The sequence below is a fragment of the Macaca nemestrina genome, chromosome 5 (genome assembly GCF_043159975.1).
Source record: "Macaca nemestrina isolate mMacNem1 chromosome 5, mMacNem.hap1, whole genome shotgun sequence".
NCBI classification, from domain to species: domain Eukaryota; kingdom Metazoa; phylum Chordata; class Mammalia; order Primates; family Cercopithecidae; genus Macaca; species Macaca nemestrina.
Window position 1 is genome coordinate 112399819 of NC_092129.1, and position 18570 is coordinate 112418388.

The 18570-nt window shown below is 39.4% G+C and overlaps 1 protein-coding gene across 4 annotated transcripts in view; it reads right to left on the reverse strand.

The window, feature by feature from the left end:
* The window catches only part of LOC105479449 (CD109 molecule), a 178409-nt gene that overhangs the window by 108769 nt on the left and 51070 nt on the right, over window positions 1-18570 (reverse strand). For all 4 annotated transcript variants that reach the window (XM_071096842.1, XM_071096841.1, XM_011737403.3 and 1 more), the window contains 2 exons: window positions 9602-9630; window positions 2258-2488 (listed from right to left, as the gene is read on the reverse strand). In XM_071096842.1, coding sequence (XP_070952943.1) covers window positions 2258-2488; window positions 9602-9630 — 260 coding nt within the window. The remainder of the gene's footprint in view (window positions 1-2257; window positions 2489-9601; window positions 9631-18570) is intronic.

Genomic DNA, 18570 nt, shown 5'->3' on the forward strand with positions numbered 1-18570 from the left:
GTCCCAAACTGCACAGAAGAGCCCAAAGAATCTGCAAATCAAATGTTCAAAGGAAGATACCAGTGCAAAGAGGCAGAACTATGAAAATGCACAGACTATCCAGAACCAGCAGGGTTAGTTCTGGGTTAGTGTCTAGAACAGGTAATTTATGCAGTGCTTTTATTTTCCAGCAATAGAAGGAAGCATTGAATGTAAACACCCACAGACAGCCATACATTTATTAAACCATCTATTGTACACATACTTTCTGGCATACAGTAAGCTCTCCATATATGTGGATAAATGATGAAGGATGGTATGAATGGAGCCAGTTCAACTCTGCTCAGAGGGTGACATGAATTTAGAAATGCTATTCACTCTGTCAACCTGCCTTACAAACATTCCATTACATAGCAAAGGCAAACTCTGAAATAATGCTAGTTCAGTTCAAGAAATATGCATTGAGCACCATGGCAACCAATGTGGTACTGGCTACAAACATATCTTGGCTCAAAGTTAAATGTATACATGTTTATTTGATTGGGTTTTGTTGTTTTAATTTAAAACAACAAATAAACTAAGAATAGGAAGATACCAAACTAAAAGGCCTACTTTACCTTCCACACTATGTTATTCATTAGAATATTTGGAGTAACCAATGTCCTGAGACTAAGGAGGTTCCCAGGACCAGAGACTTTTCAGTTTTAAAATCAGGGGCATCCCAGGCAAACTGGGATGTTAGTCACCCTATTTCCAAGTAACGATCAAATGTCCAGTGTTCTTCTCTGTTTAAATATACAAAAGCAGGCCCAGCTGGATCTCAGTTGTCTTCAACTTGATTCTCACAGGAAAGCACTCAGTGTGCTAACCACAGTGCCTCCAAATCATCAGAGTATTAAGCAGCAGACAAAATTACTACCTTTCAAAAGGGGTTCCTAAAATAATAATAATGGTTAACGTTTAGTGAGCATGTACTATGTGCCAGACACAGTTCTAAATGGTTTACTTGAATTATCTCACTTAATCTTCATAAAAAAACTCGTGAGGTTTTACTATTATTACATATTTTCTAGATAAGGAAACTGAGGTTCTAGAAGGTTAATAAATTTACCCAGGATCACACAGCTAGCATCTAGCATCTATTCTTCTTAGAGCTGACAGTGATCCTTTTAAGATGTTAAGTTAGATTACATCAAGTCTGTCCTCAGAATTCTCCAGTGAATTCTCACTTCACTTAGCATAAGTTTCAAAGTCCCTATTATGGCCAATAAGGCCCTGCATGAGCCCCACCCTAACCCACCTACTTGTATATGACCTCATCTCCTAGCACCTGTCCCCTCACTCCCGGGGCTCCAGCACACTGCCAGCTTGTTGTTCCTCCAATGCACCAAACAAGCTCCCCCTCGAGGTGTTTCCATGTGCTTCCCCCTCTGTATGGGCTTATTTTTTTTTTACTGCCTTTGGCTCTCTGCTCAAATCAGTCTTCCCAGACAACCCTAGAGAAAGCAACAAACATGCTGGGCACGGTGGCTCACACCAGTAATCCCAACACTTTGGGAGGCCGAGGTGGGTGGATCACCTGAGGTCAGGATTTCGAGACCAGCTTGATCGACATGGTGAAAACCTGTCTCTACTAAAAATACAAAATTAGCCGGGCATGGTGGCACATGCCTGTAATCCCAGCTACTTGGGAGGCTGAGGCAGGAGAATCACTTGAACCCAGGAGGTGGAGGTTGCAGTGAGCCAAGATTGTGCCATTGCACTCCAGCCTGGGCAACAAGAGTGAAACTCCATCTTAAAAAAAAAAAAAAAAAAAAGAAAGTAGCAAACACAAACTCTCTCTCTTTTTCTCTCTCATACACCCACACAAATACATATATATATCTGTCCCTTTATAAATATATATTTGTATGTTTATTATGTCTGTCTCCTACTACCCAACTGAAAAATAAACTTAGTGTCAGCAGGGACTTAATCTCTTCTGTTCACTGCCCTATAGCTGCGCCTGGAACGCAGAAGTTTAATAAATGTTTGACAACTATATAAATCAATGGAGACGCTAGGCCTGGAACTCAAGCAGGTTGACTCTAGAGGCTGAGCTCTTAACCCAGTGCTGCATGCACCACCTCCCTTCCTATTAGAGGAGTTCCATGTTGGGAGGGAAGCTTATCTTAGGTGAATTCTAAGATATTCCAGTGTCAATAACACAAGCAGAACTTCCCAGAGGGGTTTAGTAAGATGGCTACAATTCCTTGCTTCATTTCTGTCTGGCACTTACCTTAATGAGAATGTTTAAAGAGGTTTTGTAAGGCTTGAAATCTGAGAAGAGTGTAACAATGCGAAACTTCACTTCTTGCTTTGGCTTGTATAAGGCCTTGTCTGTTTGAATGAAGACAGATATTCTCTTGGTCTCAAATGATAAGCGTGTACTATTAGAGAATAAAATCTCATCCTGGGTACGTCCGGTTACACGTAGCTCATAAATCTCATCTGCACTGTTCAGAGGGAGCTGGGGGGAAAAAGAGATCACACATCAAGGTCTCATTATTTTACCTCAAAAATGTTTTAATTACAAGTTAGAATAAAAAACGTAAATACACAGTAATATCAAAAGTAACTGCGATGTTGAAATTTTGCCCCTCCCAGGCATCAGAGTTAAATAATTTGTTTTCCCTCTTTTAACATCCTGCAGTTTGCTCTCCAATTACATCACAGGGCTCCTGGAATGGGGGACACATAACCCAGTGCTCTCCCTCTGCAGGAGTCACCTTGCCATTTCCTATTCCAAGTGCAAATTCATCCTCCGTAACAGTTATTGCAGGTCAGAATATCTAACATCCTTCAACCTTCTTTCCCACGATCACCCTATTTGAGGTAGTCAACTGATGAAAGGCTCTTTTGCACAAAATTTGTTTTCTTGCTATATTCTCTCAATCTGTTTTCTGAGATGCATTCTCCTAATGCATCTTGTGCCTATGTGTCATAGTCTTGGGAGGGATGATGATGCTGCTACCTCTACTACTACTATGAATAACAGAAATCCTTCCCGGGCACAGTAACTCACACCTGTAATCCCAGCACTCTGGGAGACCAAGGCAGGCGGATCACCTGAGGTCAGGAGCTCGAGACCAGCCTGGCCAACATGGCGAAACCCCATCTCTACTAAAACTACAAAAATTACCCAGGTGTGGTGGCACGCGCCTGAAGTCCCAGCTACTCTGGGAGGCTGAGGTAGGAGAATCGCTTGAACACGGAGGTTGCAGTGAGCCGAGATCGTGCCACTGCACTCCAACCTGGGCAACAGAGTGAGAATTTGTCTCAAAATAATAATAATAATAATAATAACAATAATAACAACAGAAATCCTACCTTCTAGCATTAGCAGACCAAAGTCATACTAAGCAGTTTACCTGCACTATGTCATTTTAATTCACGACAATCCCTCAGGTGGATATTCTTATTAAAATCATTTCAGACACACACACTACACATACACACACACACACACGCACGCACACACCTTGATGTGGTAATTTTAAAATATGTCCAAAAATTATCTGACTTTCCTCCCTTCAAAAGGTGAAGCCTAATTCCCCAGACTTAGCGATTTGCTTCTAAATCCTAGAATTAGGCTATGTCAGAAAAAGAATACCTTCTGCCCTGTTGTCTCTCTTTCTCGCTTGGATCACTCACTCGGGGGAAGCCAAAGTGGTGTGGTAAGGACACTAGAGAAGCCTGTGGAGAGGTCCACATTGGGAGGAACCAGGGCCTCCCACCAACCACCACCAACCACGTGTCAGCCTGGTGAATGAGCTGCCTCACAGAATGTCTCAGCCCTGGGGAAGCCTTCAGATGACTGCAGTCCTGGCTGATATCTTGATTGCAACCTCGTGAGACACCAAATCAGAAATGCCCAACCATATTGCTCCCAATTCTTCACCCACAAAGACTGTGAGAAGTAATAAAAGTATAACTTATTGTTGTTCGACACAAAGTTTTAGGGTTGCTTAGCAATAGATAACTAGCATGCTTGACTTTTAGTTGATTTTCATATTAAAACTGAGGTCCTGAAACTATATCCTGACTCATTTTTGCAAGTAAGTTTTGTCTACAGATAACTCAAAGGGGATTTTCCAATAATAGCAGACATCAGAATGCTATCAATGTAGTTAAGAATATGAAGAAAGTGCAAGAAACCACTGTCAACAATAAAATGGTCAGCAGGAAGTATTTAGGGAGAAGAGTACTGATGTCTGCAATTTACTTGGAAATACATTTAAAAATAAGATGAATTAATAAATGGATAGAAAGATGGGTAGATGGATAGATGGATAGATGGATAGATGTATGATAGAGCAAGTATAGTAAAATGTTAACAGTAGACCCTAAATGGCAAATATAGGAGTGTTCATTATGAAATGTTTTCTATATTTGAAAAGTTAATAATAAAATGTTAGGAAAAACAATCAGTATGTTACCTTCAAATGACTTCTGGTGTCAATTTTTGCTTTTCTTCAATAAAGAAGTTTTTTGTTTTGCTTTGTTTTGTTTTGAGACGAAGTCTTGCTCTATTGCCCAGACTGGAGTGCAGTGGCTCAATCTCAATCCCACCTCCTAGGTTCAAGCGATTCTCCTGTCTCAGCAGCCCAAGTAGCTGGGACTATAGGTGTGCGCCACCACGCCTGGCTAATTTTTGTATTTTTAGTAGAGACGAGGTTTCACCATGTTGGCCAGGCTGGTCTCGAACTCCTGACCTCAAGTGATCCACCCGCCTTGGCCTCCCAAAATGATGGGATTATACATGTAAGCCACCACACCCAGCCTAAAGAAGTATTTATTGAGCACCCTTTGTGTACCAGGTTATCCTGGGTACGTGGGATACAACAGGAACCAAAGACCTGTTCCCTGGTAGAGCAGAGAGTCTAGCCTAGAACTTGCAAGCTTAAATCCTACTTTCTCAAGTGATACTTCAGTCCTCAGACTCTTTGAATCAGATTTTCTAATATTATAAACAAGAAAATATATATATAATATTCTGTTTATAAGCATACAATATTCTGTTTCCTGGCACAGGAAACAGAATATAACATGCTTATAAATGGCATCGACTTCTAAATATTTCATGTTTAAAAATATATTTGATGGGATTGCTCTTCATGATTTGATATAAGTTTATCATTTTTAGTGGCACAGAGGTCCCAGAACAGATGCTAGATTGAAGACTGATGTCAAATTAATGACACAGAGGCCTAGAGCTAAAGAAGCCTATTAACCGTAAGCAGCCTAAACGGTCAAAGAATTAAAATAAACACAAATGTGCCCAAAAACATTTTATTCTACCTCCTAGTCCACCCTCCTTCAGGGAGCTGACACTGACTCAGGGGAAACATTACTGACTATCTTGCTGCTCTTTTGGGTTACCTTAACTAATTTGCTTTTCTAACTTTCCCTGTTAAACACCCCACCTTGCCATATATAAAATTTAGGTAATTTTGGATCCTCAAAGACTCAGTGTTAATCCCAGGGAGGCCACCCAGAGATGACAATATGGGCCTTGGTGAGTCATTAGACCTGGGTGCCTGTACGAAGCACGGGTCATCACGCAGGACACCACATGTCTTGGGGTGTCACCATGCTCTCTGGGTGGTGCTCCAGAGTCTTGCGGTGTCAATGCAGACTTCAGTGCTCCATTGTTAACAATGGGGGCACATAATGAGACTGGAGAAAAGATTATTGACTTTAAGCAATTTTAATGAAAGTTTCTCTCTCTGTGCCTGATCTGGAGTGGGTTATAACCTGCCCAGAGTAGAGTGGATACCATGAGATAATAGAAGCTCCTGCATCTTTACTGGTAAATTGCCTTCTGCCTTCTTGGGCCACAGTTATTGAAAAGGGTTCCCAAAATTGGTGGGGGTGGGGGAGGGAAAGCTGTTCCTTGATAAGTGACTTCCACAGCTCTTACACAGAGTCAATTATTTACCCACAGAGATTTTGGACTCCTTGACCAGAGGGCACAGGGCTGGAGGAAGGTGCAGTTCCCACAGAGAGAGGCTGTCTGAAAGCAGGACAAGAGTCTGGGAACTGACAATATCCCAAAGCTTTGACCAACAGAATATCAATCAGCCTCTGGATTGGGTGTGTTGATTCTCACTTATGCACGTCTATTTTGTGTATACATAAATGCAAACTCTCTGAGGAGATGATAGCTCTCTGCCTAGGATACATAAGGTAAGCATGCTCAAAAACATTCTTGCTAGACAATAAATAAGGATTACTTATTCTAATCTGGGCTGTCTAAAGCCATTTCACCTTCTCTGAAGGATTCATTGCTATAAGGAAACTGAGACAACACAATAGTATTTATCCTCATATACTTCAGGAATAATGCCAGTTACTAAACATAAAGGAGACAATTTTTCAAAATAAAATTGAGAAATCTAAGATGATAGTTTCCATTAAAAATATATTAGTAATTATACTTACACAATAAAAACATTTCTAATCAAATAAAACTACTCCCTCATTTGACAAAGAGAACAAAATAAGTTTTTCTGCCATATTGTGTACAAAACAATAATATTTATACTAAGTCTCAATTTATGTTTTTTATTTACTTCATATTGAGGGTTATTTTAGTGTCTTGAAGTACAATGAGTAAATCAGAAGTAAAAAACACATTTGTGTTAATACACTCTTGAAATATTTATATTTTACACTAAAAAGCCATAAAGACCTTAAAAATAATTTAAAATATTACATTTACAAATGTCAGAATGCAAGTGCACTTAAAAGGTGGTTCTATTCACAGGTATGTTCTCACTGGGAAAAAACAAAAGTTGGTTCTGCTTTAATTGAAAACTCATTGAAATGCAGAGCCTTCTTTTTTTGTCAAGCATTTCAAATTTGTCCATACACTTTATTTCTAAGTCTTTCAAACCATGCCTTACTAAAAAGAGATACGCTCCAAAATATAATATCTAGTAAAGCTTTCAATAAATAATAGCTATATTTATATACAATTGAAATGGCATAATATCAGAGACAAATACTGGATGTGAGAGTTAGTACTTCATATACTTAAGACTTAAAAGAAGTACAGTAGGCTGGGCGCAGTGGCTCACACCTGTAACCCCAGCACTTTGGGAGGCTGAGGCAGGTGGATCACCTGAGGTCAGGAGTTCAAGACCTGCCTGACCAACATGGCGAAACCCTGTCTCTACTAAAAATACAAAAAAAATTAGCTGGGCGTGGTGGTGCATGCCTGTAATCCCAGCTACCCAGGAGGTTGAGGCAGGACAATCTTGAACCCGGAAAACAGAGGTTGCGATGAGTCGTGATCACGCCACTGTGCTCCAGCCTGGGCAACAAGAGGGAAACTCCGTCTCAAAAACAAAAAAAAAAAAAGAAGTGTAGTTGCCAAATTTCTAGTTAATAGTAGCTCAGACACGTACAGTTGATACTAGTATCACTGAAAGAAACTCTCATGATCTTGCCCCACCTTCTCCTTTCAGCTTTTCTACACTTCTGGTATGTGAAACTGCAAACTCCCTTGAGGAAACCAGACAATTATTGTACTTTAGCCTGTGATTCCTGAGCTTAAACCCCACCCTCCTTCTGCTATAGGGCAAATATATGACACAGGATTTATTTTCTTCTTACCACTGGAATACCCTTTCAACAAAGTTCTGCACACAGGCCCTGGGGCCAGTATCTAATGTTTTAGGTTATTTTAATGCAATCTAATGTTTTATTACCACAAAGATTCTAGGGTTTTTCCCCCTACTTCTGCCTGCTTATGCCTTTTTTCCTCCGCTTTCTATTATCAGCAACAGTATATTTCTTAGGAAAGGAAGTACAAATATAATATGTAAGAAACAGAATAGATATAGCATACTAAGTAATTTTTATAAAGTATTGTTTGAGAGTATAATATTCTTTATGAACCCCCCAATATAAATGTGGTTTCAGAATGTGCTTGACAAGTAACTTTCAAAAGGTACTAAGTGGCCCACGTGTGGTGGCTCACTCCTGTAATCCCAGCACTTTGGGAGACCAAGGCAGAAGGGATGCTTGAGCCCAGGAGTTTGAGATAAGCCTGGGCAACATAGGGAGACCTGTTTCTACAAAAAATAAAACATTAGCCAGGCATGGTGGCACATGCCAGTAGTCCCAGCTACTCGGGAGGCTGAGGTGAGAAGATTGCTTGAACCTGGGAGATTGAGGCTGCAGTGAGCCATGATTGTGCCACCAAACTCCAGCCTGGCAACAGACCAAGACCTGTCTAAAAAAAAAAAAAAAATTAAGGTAATAAGCAAACCTGGCTTATGAGGTAATACTGATACTAATCAAGTATGCAATGTGTCAGGGCCTAAGTCATTAGTCATCTGTTCTCAGAAAATTACATATATCAAATTGCACCTGATGTTGGATGCTGTGGTTTACTGTACCGTACATTAAGCGTGCAAAGCCCCAAAACAAAGCATAGTAATGAAAGTATAAACTTCTAAATCAAAGCTATAGGAAGATTCATTCGCAAACATTTAATAATGAGGTTTTATGACTCTCTCAACAAAATAATAACCCCTTTCCATTTCTATAGCAAGTGCTACAACACTTCCACATCTCATTTCACTCCAGGACATGCTGTGAGATAAAGATGGTATCTTCATTCTCTTTTCCAAGGCCAGGGCTATGGTGAGGTGAATGAGGCACTTGTCTAAGGTGCAAAATTTAAGGGGGTACCAAAAAACTTAGCAATCAAGCAAATAATATTTTAATACAATATTTTAAAATACCAAAATTAATGCAAAAAATTATAAACAAAAAAGTCGACGCTTTAAACAAAGACAGGGTCAATGTTACCGATTTTTCCTTTTGCCTCAAGTTCTAGTATGTCTCAGCATGGCACTGCTCTTTTCAAGGACAAGGAAACTGAGGAGCAGAGTTCCACACTAGAAGGCTCATTACCACAGAAGTAGGACCAAACCAGTCCAGATGCCTTTTTTTTTTTTTAACTTTTATTTTAAGTTCAGGGGTACAAGTGCAGGTTTGTTACATAGGTAAACTTGTGTCATGGGGGTTGTTGCACAGATTATTTCATCACCCAGTTGCTAAGCCTAGAACCCATTAGCGATTTTTCCTGATCCTCTCCGTCCTCCCTCCCTCTACCCTCGCGTAGGCCCCAGTGTCTGTTGTTCCCCTCTATGTGTCCATGTGTTCTCATCACTTAGCTCCCACTTACAAGTGAGAACATGTGGTGTTTAGTTTTCTGTTCCTATGTTAGTTTGCTAAGGATAATGGCCTCCAGCTCCATCCATGTTCCTGCAAAGGACATGGTCTCATTCTTTTTTATGACCAGTACAGATTTCTGTGCTAATAGTCCAGGCTAGTTTCCTTCAGTGAAGTCCTCTATTTTACAAGAGGAAAATCTCTGCCAAGAGTTTGAAGAGCCTCATAATCAATCTCCTTAAAATAATAGTATTCATAAATAATCTGAAGGCTGAACTAAACTCAAGTCAAATTTATGTGAAATGTGTGAATTGACATAAAATCCAATGAAATATTTATTTAGCTCATTGATGCAATATATTTCTGAAACCAAAATTTTTAAATGAATACTTACTGATGGAAGAGTCAGAGTCTTAAAAGAGCCTAAAAGGAAAACAGAAAAGAAAACAGAGTTAGCACAATTTGAATATGATGATAGAACACAAACCTTCCAAAACTTTCCCAATACTCTTATATGTGTAGATGGAATCATAAATACATTTGGTCAAACCAAAATAACATTTAAATGCCCAGAAGACCCAATAAGTTATTACATATCTTTGTGCCAAATGATTAAAAATCAGGATTAAAAGGGTATCTAGTGGGCGAACCCAAAAACATTAGGTTCTGCTTCTCTTTGCCATTATTACTTTTGTTGTCATGGTGCTGCTGCCCTTGTTGCTATTTTAAGATCATACGTGCTTGCAGGGCACTTCACTGTACAGTAGTAGCCTGAAGTTTATTTCTTGTTCTCACACCCTCGTGATAAAAGAAAAAAGGAAGGCATTAGTCATGTCAGGGGTGAGCTGGGACTCATAACTGACTCATGAGTACTAGGGTGATGCAGACTTTTCTTCATGTAAAGTTTCTATACATAGGACTGCTAATTAAACTCATGCCAATTTCTCATCAGATCCATTTATCTCCGGGGGAAAAATGGTTTCATGTTAAAAATAAAAGAGTACTTGTCCAAAGTTCCTATCGAAGATGGCAGGCCCTTGGGAAATAAAATGGAGCAAAAGATGATTTTAAAGAGAGAGAGGGAAAGAATAGGCCCCGGTTCCTTCGTTCATTTAAAAAATAGCACAATGTGCAAGACAGACGTGGTCCCTCTCCTCCAGGAAGCCAAATGGGTCTATCAGGTGAGAGCAGAGGCACCAGGGCAAAGCACAGTACACAGCAGGGGTTAAGCTAGCAGCATCTGGAATCAGACCACATCAAGAATTTGATACATACTGGCCCGTCCTTAAACAAATTACCTGATTCTCCAGTTCAATTTTTTTCATCCATAAGATGAGGATGCTAACAATCATACCAATCTCATGAGGTGGTTGTAAGGAATAAGTGTGTTGATACCTGTAAACCATATAGAACAGTGCCTGACACATAGAAAACACTTGATATATGTTAGCTATTATAGTGTCAAAAAGCTTGAAGAGTTTTCCATTGGGGATGTCAGTATGCCCCTACAGACATGGTCTTCAAATTTTTATGATAGAGTATTCCATCAATAAAAACACTTAGTATACCTTACCAATGTCAAATTAGATTTATAAACTTATATACATGTATTTTCTCAACCAAAATATTAAACATTAGAAAAACTTTAATTTATAGCCAGGCACAGTGGCTCACACTTGTAATCCTAGCACTTTGGGAGACTGAGGCAGACAGAACACCTGAAGTCAGGAGTTCGAGACCAGCCTGGCCAACATGGCAAAACCCCATCTCTACTGAAAACTACAAAAATTAGCCAGGCATACTGGCGTGCCTGTAGTCCCAGCTGCCTGGGAGGCTGAGGAAGGAGGATTGCTTGAACCCAGGAGGTGGAGGTTGCAGTGAGCTGAGATCACATCACTGCACTACAGCCTGGGCAACAGAGCAAGACTCTGTCTTAAAATTAAATAAATAAATAAAAAGAAAAAGAGAAAAACTTTAACTTCTTAGCTTTGCTTAATAAAATAATAGAAATAAAAAGTACTACATCTTCTACTTCCATCCTTATAAATGGTCTTATATACTCTTAGATGTGTGCACACCCACTTTGAAGACTACCACCCCAGTGGGCCACAATGAAATACAAGTATGTTTTCAGGAACAGATAAGTAACTCATCACCATCACTTACCACCTAGCACAGATCAGTTCATCTAATAACTGTCATCGTAGGAAGCAAAGAGTAAGATTCTTAAACAACAGGATATTGAACATGGTGTTTCAAAAAGGTGAAGAAGGAAGTATCGTGGAACAGATACATGTAGTACAGGTAGGACAAGGAGCACATTGGAGGGATGAAGGGAAGGCACCTAGAGAAAATGATGCCAGTGTCTGGGGTTGTAGGATATGAAGAAATTAGCCATATGAGCAAGGAGGGGTACAATGTTACAGGCAGAAGAGCAGCAAATGCAAAGCAGTGGAGATCAACCTGAGTCTACTAAACCAAAGAGCTGGGTGAGCAAAGACCACAGACAGAAAGAGAACAGTAGCCAGGAGGCTTGGCCCGATCACAAGGGGCTCTTTGGACGAGACGAGTCCTCACCAGGATTATCCCAGTTGACACTGTTATTCCAGCATCCTGATTTAGCATTGTTCTGGATCTGTTTTTGGTTAGAAAATTATTATTCTAGGATGGGTTTAATGTGCACATAAATTAACTTTGAAAATGTTTTATTCTTTTTTTAATTGACAAGTAATAATTGTATATATTCATGGTATACCACATATAGATGATACATGCATACCTTATGGAATGAGGTATACTTTATGGCATGGCTAAATCACACTATTTAACATGTGCCTTAGCTCACATAACTACTTGTGGAAAGAAACAATTAAAATTTACTCTCAGCAATTTTTAAGTATACAATATGTTGATATTAACCATAGTCACCATGCTGTACACTAGATCTCTTGAAATTATTCCTCCCATATAACTGAATTTTGTGTCCGTTGACCGACATCTCCTCATTCCTTTCACCCTCTGGTAACTGCCATTTTACCCTTTGTTTCTATGAGCTCATCTTTTTCACACTCCACATATAAGTGAGATCATGCAATATTTGTTTTTCTGTGCTTGGCTTATTTCACTTAACATAATGTCCTCCAGGGTCATCCACGTCACTGAAAATGACAGGACCTCCTTCTTTTATAAGACTGAATAATGTTCCATTATGTATATACAGCACACTTTCTTTATCCATTTATCCATTGATGGACACTAACATTGACTCCGTATCTTAGATATTGGGAATAACTCTGCAGTGGATGTGGGAGTGCAGATATCTCTTCAACATACTGATTTTATATCATTGGATATACACCAGCTGTGCTTTGGGAGTATCTTACCTTGTAGGAAGAAACTTCTGTTCATTAAGCTTACTTTTAATGGGAAAAACTTATTATATTCTATACTGAATTGAAGTGAAATTGAAAAGCCCCAGGATATTTCGGCAAGTAAACTTGGTAAAACCTTCAAAGGAACCATAAAGAGAGACAATTTACAGGGCAAATTTTGTACTGTAAAAACATTTGTGAAGAGAAGCATGGGGCTCTGCAAGCAGACTTTGTGAAATATTTGGGTTGAAACATTTAAACATTGCAATACAGGGGTGGTGGTGGATGGAACTGAGAATACCATCCATATAGCAGAATTTGTTCTGATCTCACCAGGTACCTCAGCATGTGTGGAGAGGGTGTTTTCTTAATTTAAAATATTATGGTCGGGTCACTTGAATATTAAAATAAGTAATGGGTTACAACCTACTGAATAAAACAAGAATCTATGAGTTCATGCTGATAGACAATTAAATACATGGCTGAGTGAAAGAGAAGAAAGAGTTATTCCTTACCACAGAATTCCAACTAATAATTGTAGAAGGAATCGTGGAATTCAAAAATTTCACAACTATCACAAAAATAATGGCAACAATCACCAATCTAGCGTGTACAGGCTAAATGAGAATTGTGAGAAATAATCAACCACCGTTGTTTTAATCTACTAAATCTGCGGGTGGCTTGTTTCACAGCAACAGTTGATTGGAACACTTCAGAAATGAGCAAGATTAACTAGCAACTCTTTAAAGCTGCTCAGTCACATACAGGAGCCTCTAAATACATGTGGCTATTGAGCCACTGAAATAAGCAGCAAGTGTAAAATACACCCCATATTTCTGAGACTTACAACCCAAAAAAAAATGTAGAATGTCATGTCAATAACTTTATAGTGATTAAATGTTGAACTAATAATATTTGTAAATTATTGGGTTAAATAAAATATATTATTACAATTAACTTCACATGTTTCTCTTTTTTTTAGTGTGGCTACTAGAAAATTTCCAATAACTTATGTAGTTGACTTATACTTGTATTGGACAGAACTAGTTTAGGGGATAGAAGACTTAAATTTGTGTTTAGCAATAATAAAACAACCAACAGATCAGACAGAATGCAATTTTTTAGTTATATGAATAAAATAATAATAATAATAGTACTTATCACCTACAGAGTGTTCCAAAGCATTACATATATTAATGGGTTTAAAGCTCACAACAATACTATTATTACCCTTAATTTACAAATGAGAACACTGAGACACAGAGATGTGAAATGACTTGCCCAGGGTCACACAGACAAAAAGTACTGGGGCCAAGCTTCTGACCCTGGCCACCTGTCTCGTGGGTCTGAGCTCCAAACCACTGCTCTGCACTGACTCTGAGTATAAAAAAAAAAAATAGTTGTATGCACATCAATCAATGTGATACATCATATCAACAGAATGAAGGGCAAAAACCATATGATCATTTCAACGGATACTAAAAAAAGTTGATAAAATTCAGCACCTCTTCATGATAAAAACCCTCAAAAAACTGCATATAGAAGGAACATACCTCAACATAAAGGAGCTATATATGACAGACCCACAGCCAGTATCATACTAAATGGGGAAAAACTCAAAGCCTTTCCTCTAAGATCAGGAAGACGACAAGACTTTCACCACTGTTACTCAACACAGTACTGGAAGTCCTAGCTAGAGCAATCAGACAAGAGAAAGAAATGAAGGGCATCCAAATTGGAAAGGAAGAAGTCAAATTATCCTTGTTCGCAGATGATATAATATTTTAGTTAATTTATTTTTTTAAAGATAAATAGACACAGGGTCTCCCTGTGTTGCCCAGGCTGGTCTCAGACTCCCAGGCTCAAGTGATCTGGACCTCCTCCACCTCCCAAAGTGCTGGTATTACAGGCGTGAGTCAGCATGCCCAGCCAATATGATCTTGTATTTGGAAAAACTTAAAGATGCCACCAAAACACGATTAGAACTGATAAACTCAGTCTAGTTGCAGGATACAAAATCAACATACAAAAATCAGCAGAATTTCTATATGCCAACAGTGAACAATCTGGAAAAGAAATCAAGAAAGTAATCCCATTTACAATAGCAGCAAATAAAGTTAAATACCCAGGCATTAACTTAACCAAAGAAGTGAAAAATCTGTACAATGAAAACTATAAAACACTGATGAAAAAAATTGAAGATGACACCAAAAAAATGAAAAGATATTCCATGTTCATGGATTGAAATTATCGATGTTGTTAAAATGTCCATGCTGCTGAAAGCAATCTACAGATTTAAGGCGATCTCTATCAAAATACCAATGACATTCTTCACAGAAATAGAGAAAACAATCCTAAAACTTTTATGGAACCACCAAAGACCCAGAATAGCCAAAGCTATACTGAGGAAAAAAAAAAAAAAAAGGAGGAATCACATTACCTGACTTCAAATTATACTACAGAGCTGTAGTAACCAAAACAGCATGATATTGGCATAAAAACAGACACGTGACCAATGGAACACAATAAACCCAGAAACAAATCCATACACTTACAGTGAACTCATTTTTGACAAAGGTGCCAAGAACATATATTGAAGAAAAGACAGTCTCTTCAATAAATGGTGCTGGGAATACTGGATGTCCATATGCAGAAGAAAGAAACTAGACCCTATCTCTCACCATACACTAAAATCAAATCAAAATGGATTAAAGACTTAAACCTAAAACTGTGAAACTACTAAAAGAAAATTTTGGGGGAACTCTGCAGGACACTGAACTGGGCAAAGATTTCTTGAGCAATACCCCACAAGCACAGGCAACCAAAGCAAAAATCGACAAATAGGATCACGTCAAGTTAAAAAGCTTCTGCACAATAAAGGAAACAATCAACAAAATGAAGATACAACTGAGAATGAGAGAAAATCTTTGTAACTACTCATCTGACAAGGGATTAATAACCAAAACATATAAGGAACTCAAATAACTCTATAAGAAAAAAATCTAATAATCCAATTAAAAATGGGAAAAAGATCTGAATAGACATTCCTCAAAAGAAGACAAATGGCTAACAGGTATATGAAAAGGCCCTCTCAACACTATTCATCATTAGAGAAATGTAAATCAAAACTACAATGAGATATCATCTCGCCCCAGTTAAAATGGCTTTTATCCAAAAGACAGGCAGTAACAAATGCTGGTGAGGATGTGGAGGAAAGGGAACCCTCGTACACTGTTGATGGAAATGAAAATTAGTACAACCACTGTGGAGAACAGTTTGGAGGTTCCTCATAAAACTAAAAATAGAGCTACCATACAATCCAGCAATCCCACTGCTGAGTATATACCCAAAAGAAAGGAAATCAGTATATCAAAGAGCTATCTGCACTCCCATGTTTGTTACACCACTGTTCATAAAAGCTGAGATTTGGAAGTAACCGGAAGTAACCTAAGTGTCCATCAGCAAATGAATGGATAAAGAAAATGTGGTACATGTACATGATGAAGTACTATTCAGCCATAAAAAAGAATGAGATCCTGTCATTTGCAACAACATGGATGTAACTGAAGGTCATTATGTTAAGTGAAATAAGCCAAACACAGAAAGACAAACTTTGCATGTTCTCACTTATCTGTGGTAGCTAAAAATTAAAACAATTGAACCAATGGAGATAGAGAGTAGAAGGATGGTTACTAGAGGCTGGAGAGAGTAGTGAGGGGTTAGAGAGGAAGTGAGGATGGTTAACGGGCATGAAAAGTAGTTAGAAAAATGAATAAGACCTAGTATTTGATAGCACAACAGGGGGATTGTAGTCAATAACAATTTAATTGCACATTTTTAAACAACTAAAATAGTATAACTGGATTGTTTGTAACACAAAGGACAAATGCTTGAGTGAACGGATACCCCAGTTGCTATGATGTGGTTGTTGACATCGCGTGACTATTTCAAAGTATCTCATGTACCCTGTAAATATATACACCTTCTATGTATCCACAAAAATTAAAAATAAAAAAAAGAATCAGTTGTACTGTTGGTTTTATTATACATACTTTTTTTGGGGGGGAGGGGACAGGGTCCCACTCTGTCACCCAGGTTGGAGCACAGTGGCACAATCATAGCTCACTGCCGCCCCAAACTCCTGGACTCAAGCGATCCTCCTGCCTCAGCCTCCCCAGTAACTAGGACTACAAGCACAGGCCACCACGCCTGGCTAACTTTTTTTATTTTTTTTATAGAAATGGGGGCTCATTATGTTGCCGAGGCTGCTCTCAAACTCCTAGGCTCAAGTGATCCTTCCACCTTGACCTCCCAAGGCCCTAGGATTACAGATGTGAGTCACTGTGCCTCATCACTGCTTTTTCGTTTGTCTGTTTTTGAGACAGAGTCTTGCTCTGTTGCCCAGGCTGGAGTGCAGTGGCATGATCTCAGCTCACTGCAAGCTCCACCTCCCAGGTTCAAGAGATTCACATGCCTCAGCCTCCCATGTAGTTGGGACTACAGGCGAGCACCACCACAGCTGGCTGACTTTTTGTGTTTTTAGTAGAGACAGGGTTTTGTCATGTTGGCCAGGCTGGTCTCGAACCCCTGACCTCAAGTGATCTGCCCACCTCAGCCTCCCAAAGTGCTGGGATTACAGGCATGAGCCACCGGTCCCGGCCCTGGGCCTCACCATTATTTTTATTATACATATTTTTGATTATAGTAAAAGTTTCTCAGCCTGGATAGCCTGTTTGTATATGTTGCTATCACCACTTCCTCAATCACAGATGTTCAAAATCTCAGTCATCTTGAACTCTTTTCTCTCCTCAGCTCTAAGTTTATCACTCACCAGAACCTGTGGATTCTTCTTCCATGAAGTTGCCCTTAGAAGAAACTTAGAGTTATACTCTAAGCAATGCAGCAGCGGAGCTAACTCTAAAATAATTTGTGTCATACAGGAACTCTGAAAAGGATATAAAAACTAAACACTTTCCCAACTCATGTCAATTCTTCACACTACACAGTTCTGAAATGTTTTGAAGTTGATTCCAAGATCTGAAACATTCCTCTTCAAAGGAAAATTAAACAGTAGCCGACTCTGAGATGGTAATTACAATGCAGGAGGTTTACTAAGGAGTATTCAGTGGATCAGCACCTGCAGAAGGGAACGGGGGAAACTGGACTAAGGGAGACAGCAGTGGGGCTGTAATGCAGGCTTCAAAGAGGCATCCACCAGGGCAGCTCAGAAGCAGTCACAGCCAGTGAGAGGTGTCCTGAACTGGGACGAAAGGGCTGGACCTTCATACCCCACATCAATCAGTCACATAATGCAGGCCATCCCCAGAAGGGAGGCCACCACGGGCAAGGCAATTCTCTAGCTGATATAATCATCAGAGGGAACTGGCTCTGAAGGCAGTTGGGCACAACACTCCCAGCAGCTTTCAGGAAAAGGTCCTTCATCCCTGAAGGGCGATCTGAGCCCTAAAACACAGCATCCACCACAATGTCCCACACTGGAATAAAATAGAAACGAACTGCAGTGAGCTTCGCCCCAACAAACCAGCACCCTCCATTATTGAGAGTTACTTATTTTTCATTGTATTAGGATAAATCATCAGGGGTTGACTCTTATGCTAGGTCCATAACTGGGGGAAGTAATGTGCTTCCTTCCTGCCCTGGTCTGATACCAGCTACCACCCACCCACCGGCAGCAAATGTATACGGATGAAGAATGACGGGGGTGGGGGTGGTAATTTATTTTGATCCAATGACATCAGCAAGGAGAAAGCAAAAAAACAGTTGGGAATCTACAATCCAAATGAGGCTCTCGGACATTGACTTATTGGAGGCCAAGTATTCTGGCACTTCAAAACAAGCTAAACAGATTTGAAGTGCAGGAAATCTCATTTCATAGTAGAAGTGTTTTTTGTTTTCTTTTGTTTTTAATGCAGCTCTGAATCAAGTCAAATCTTTGAGGAATTCTCTCACTAGAGAGAAGTTGGAAGAGCAG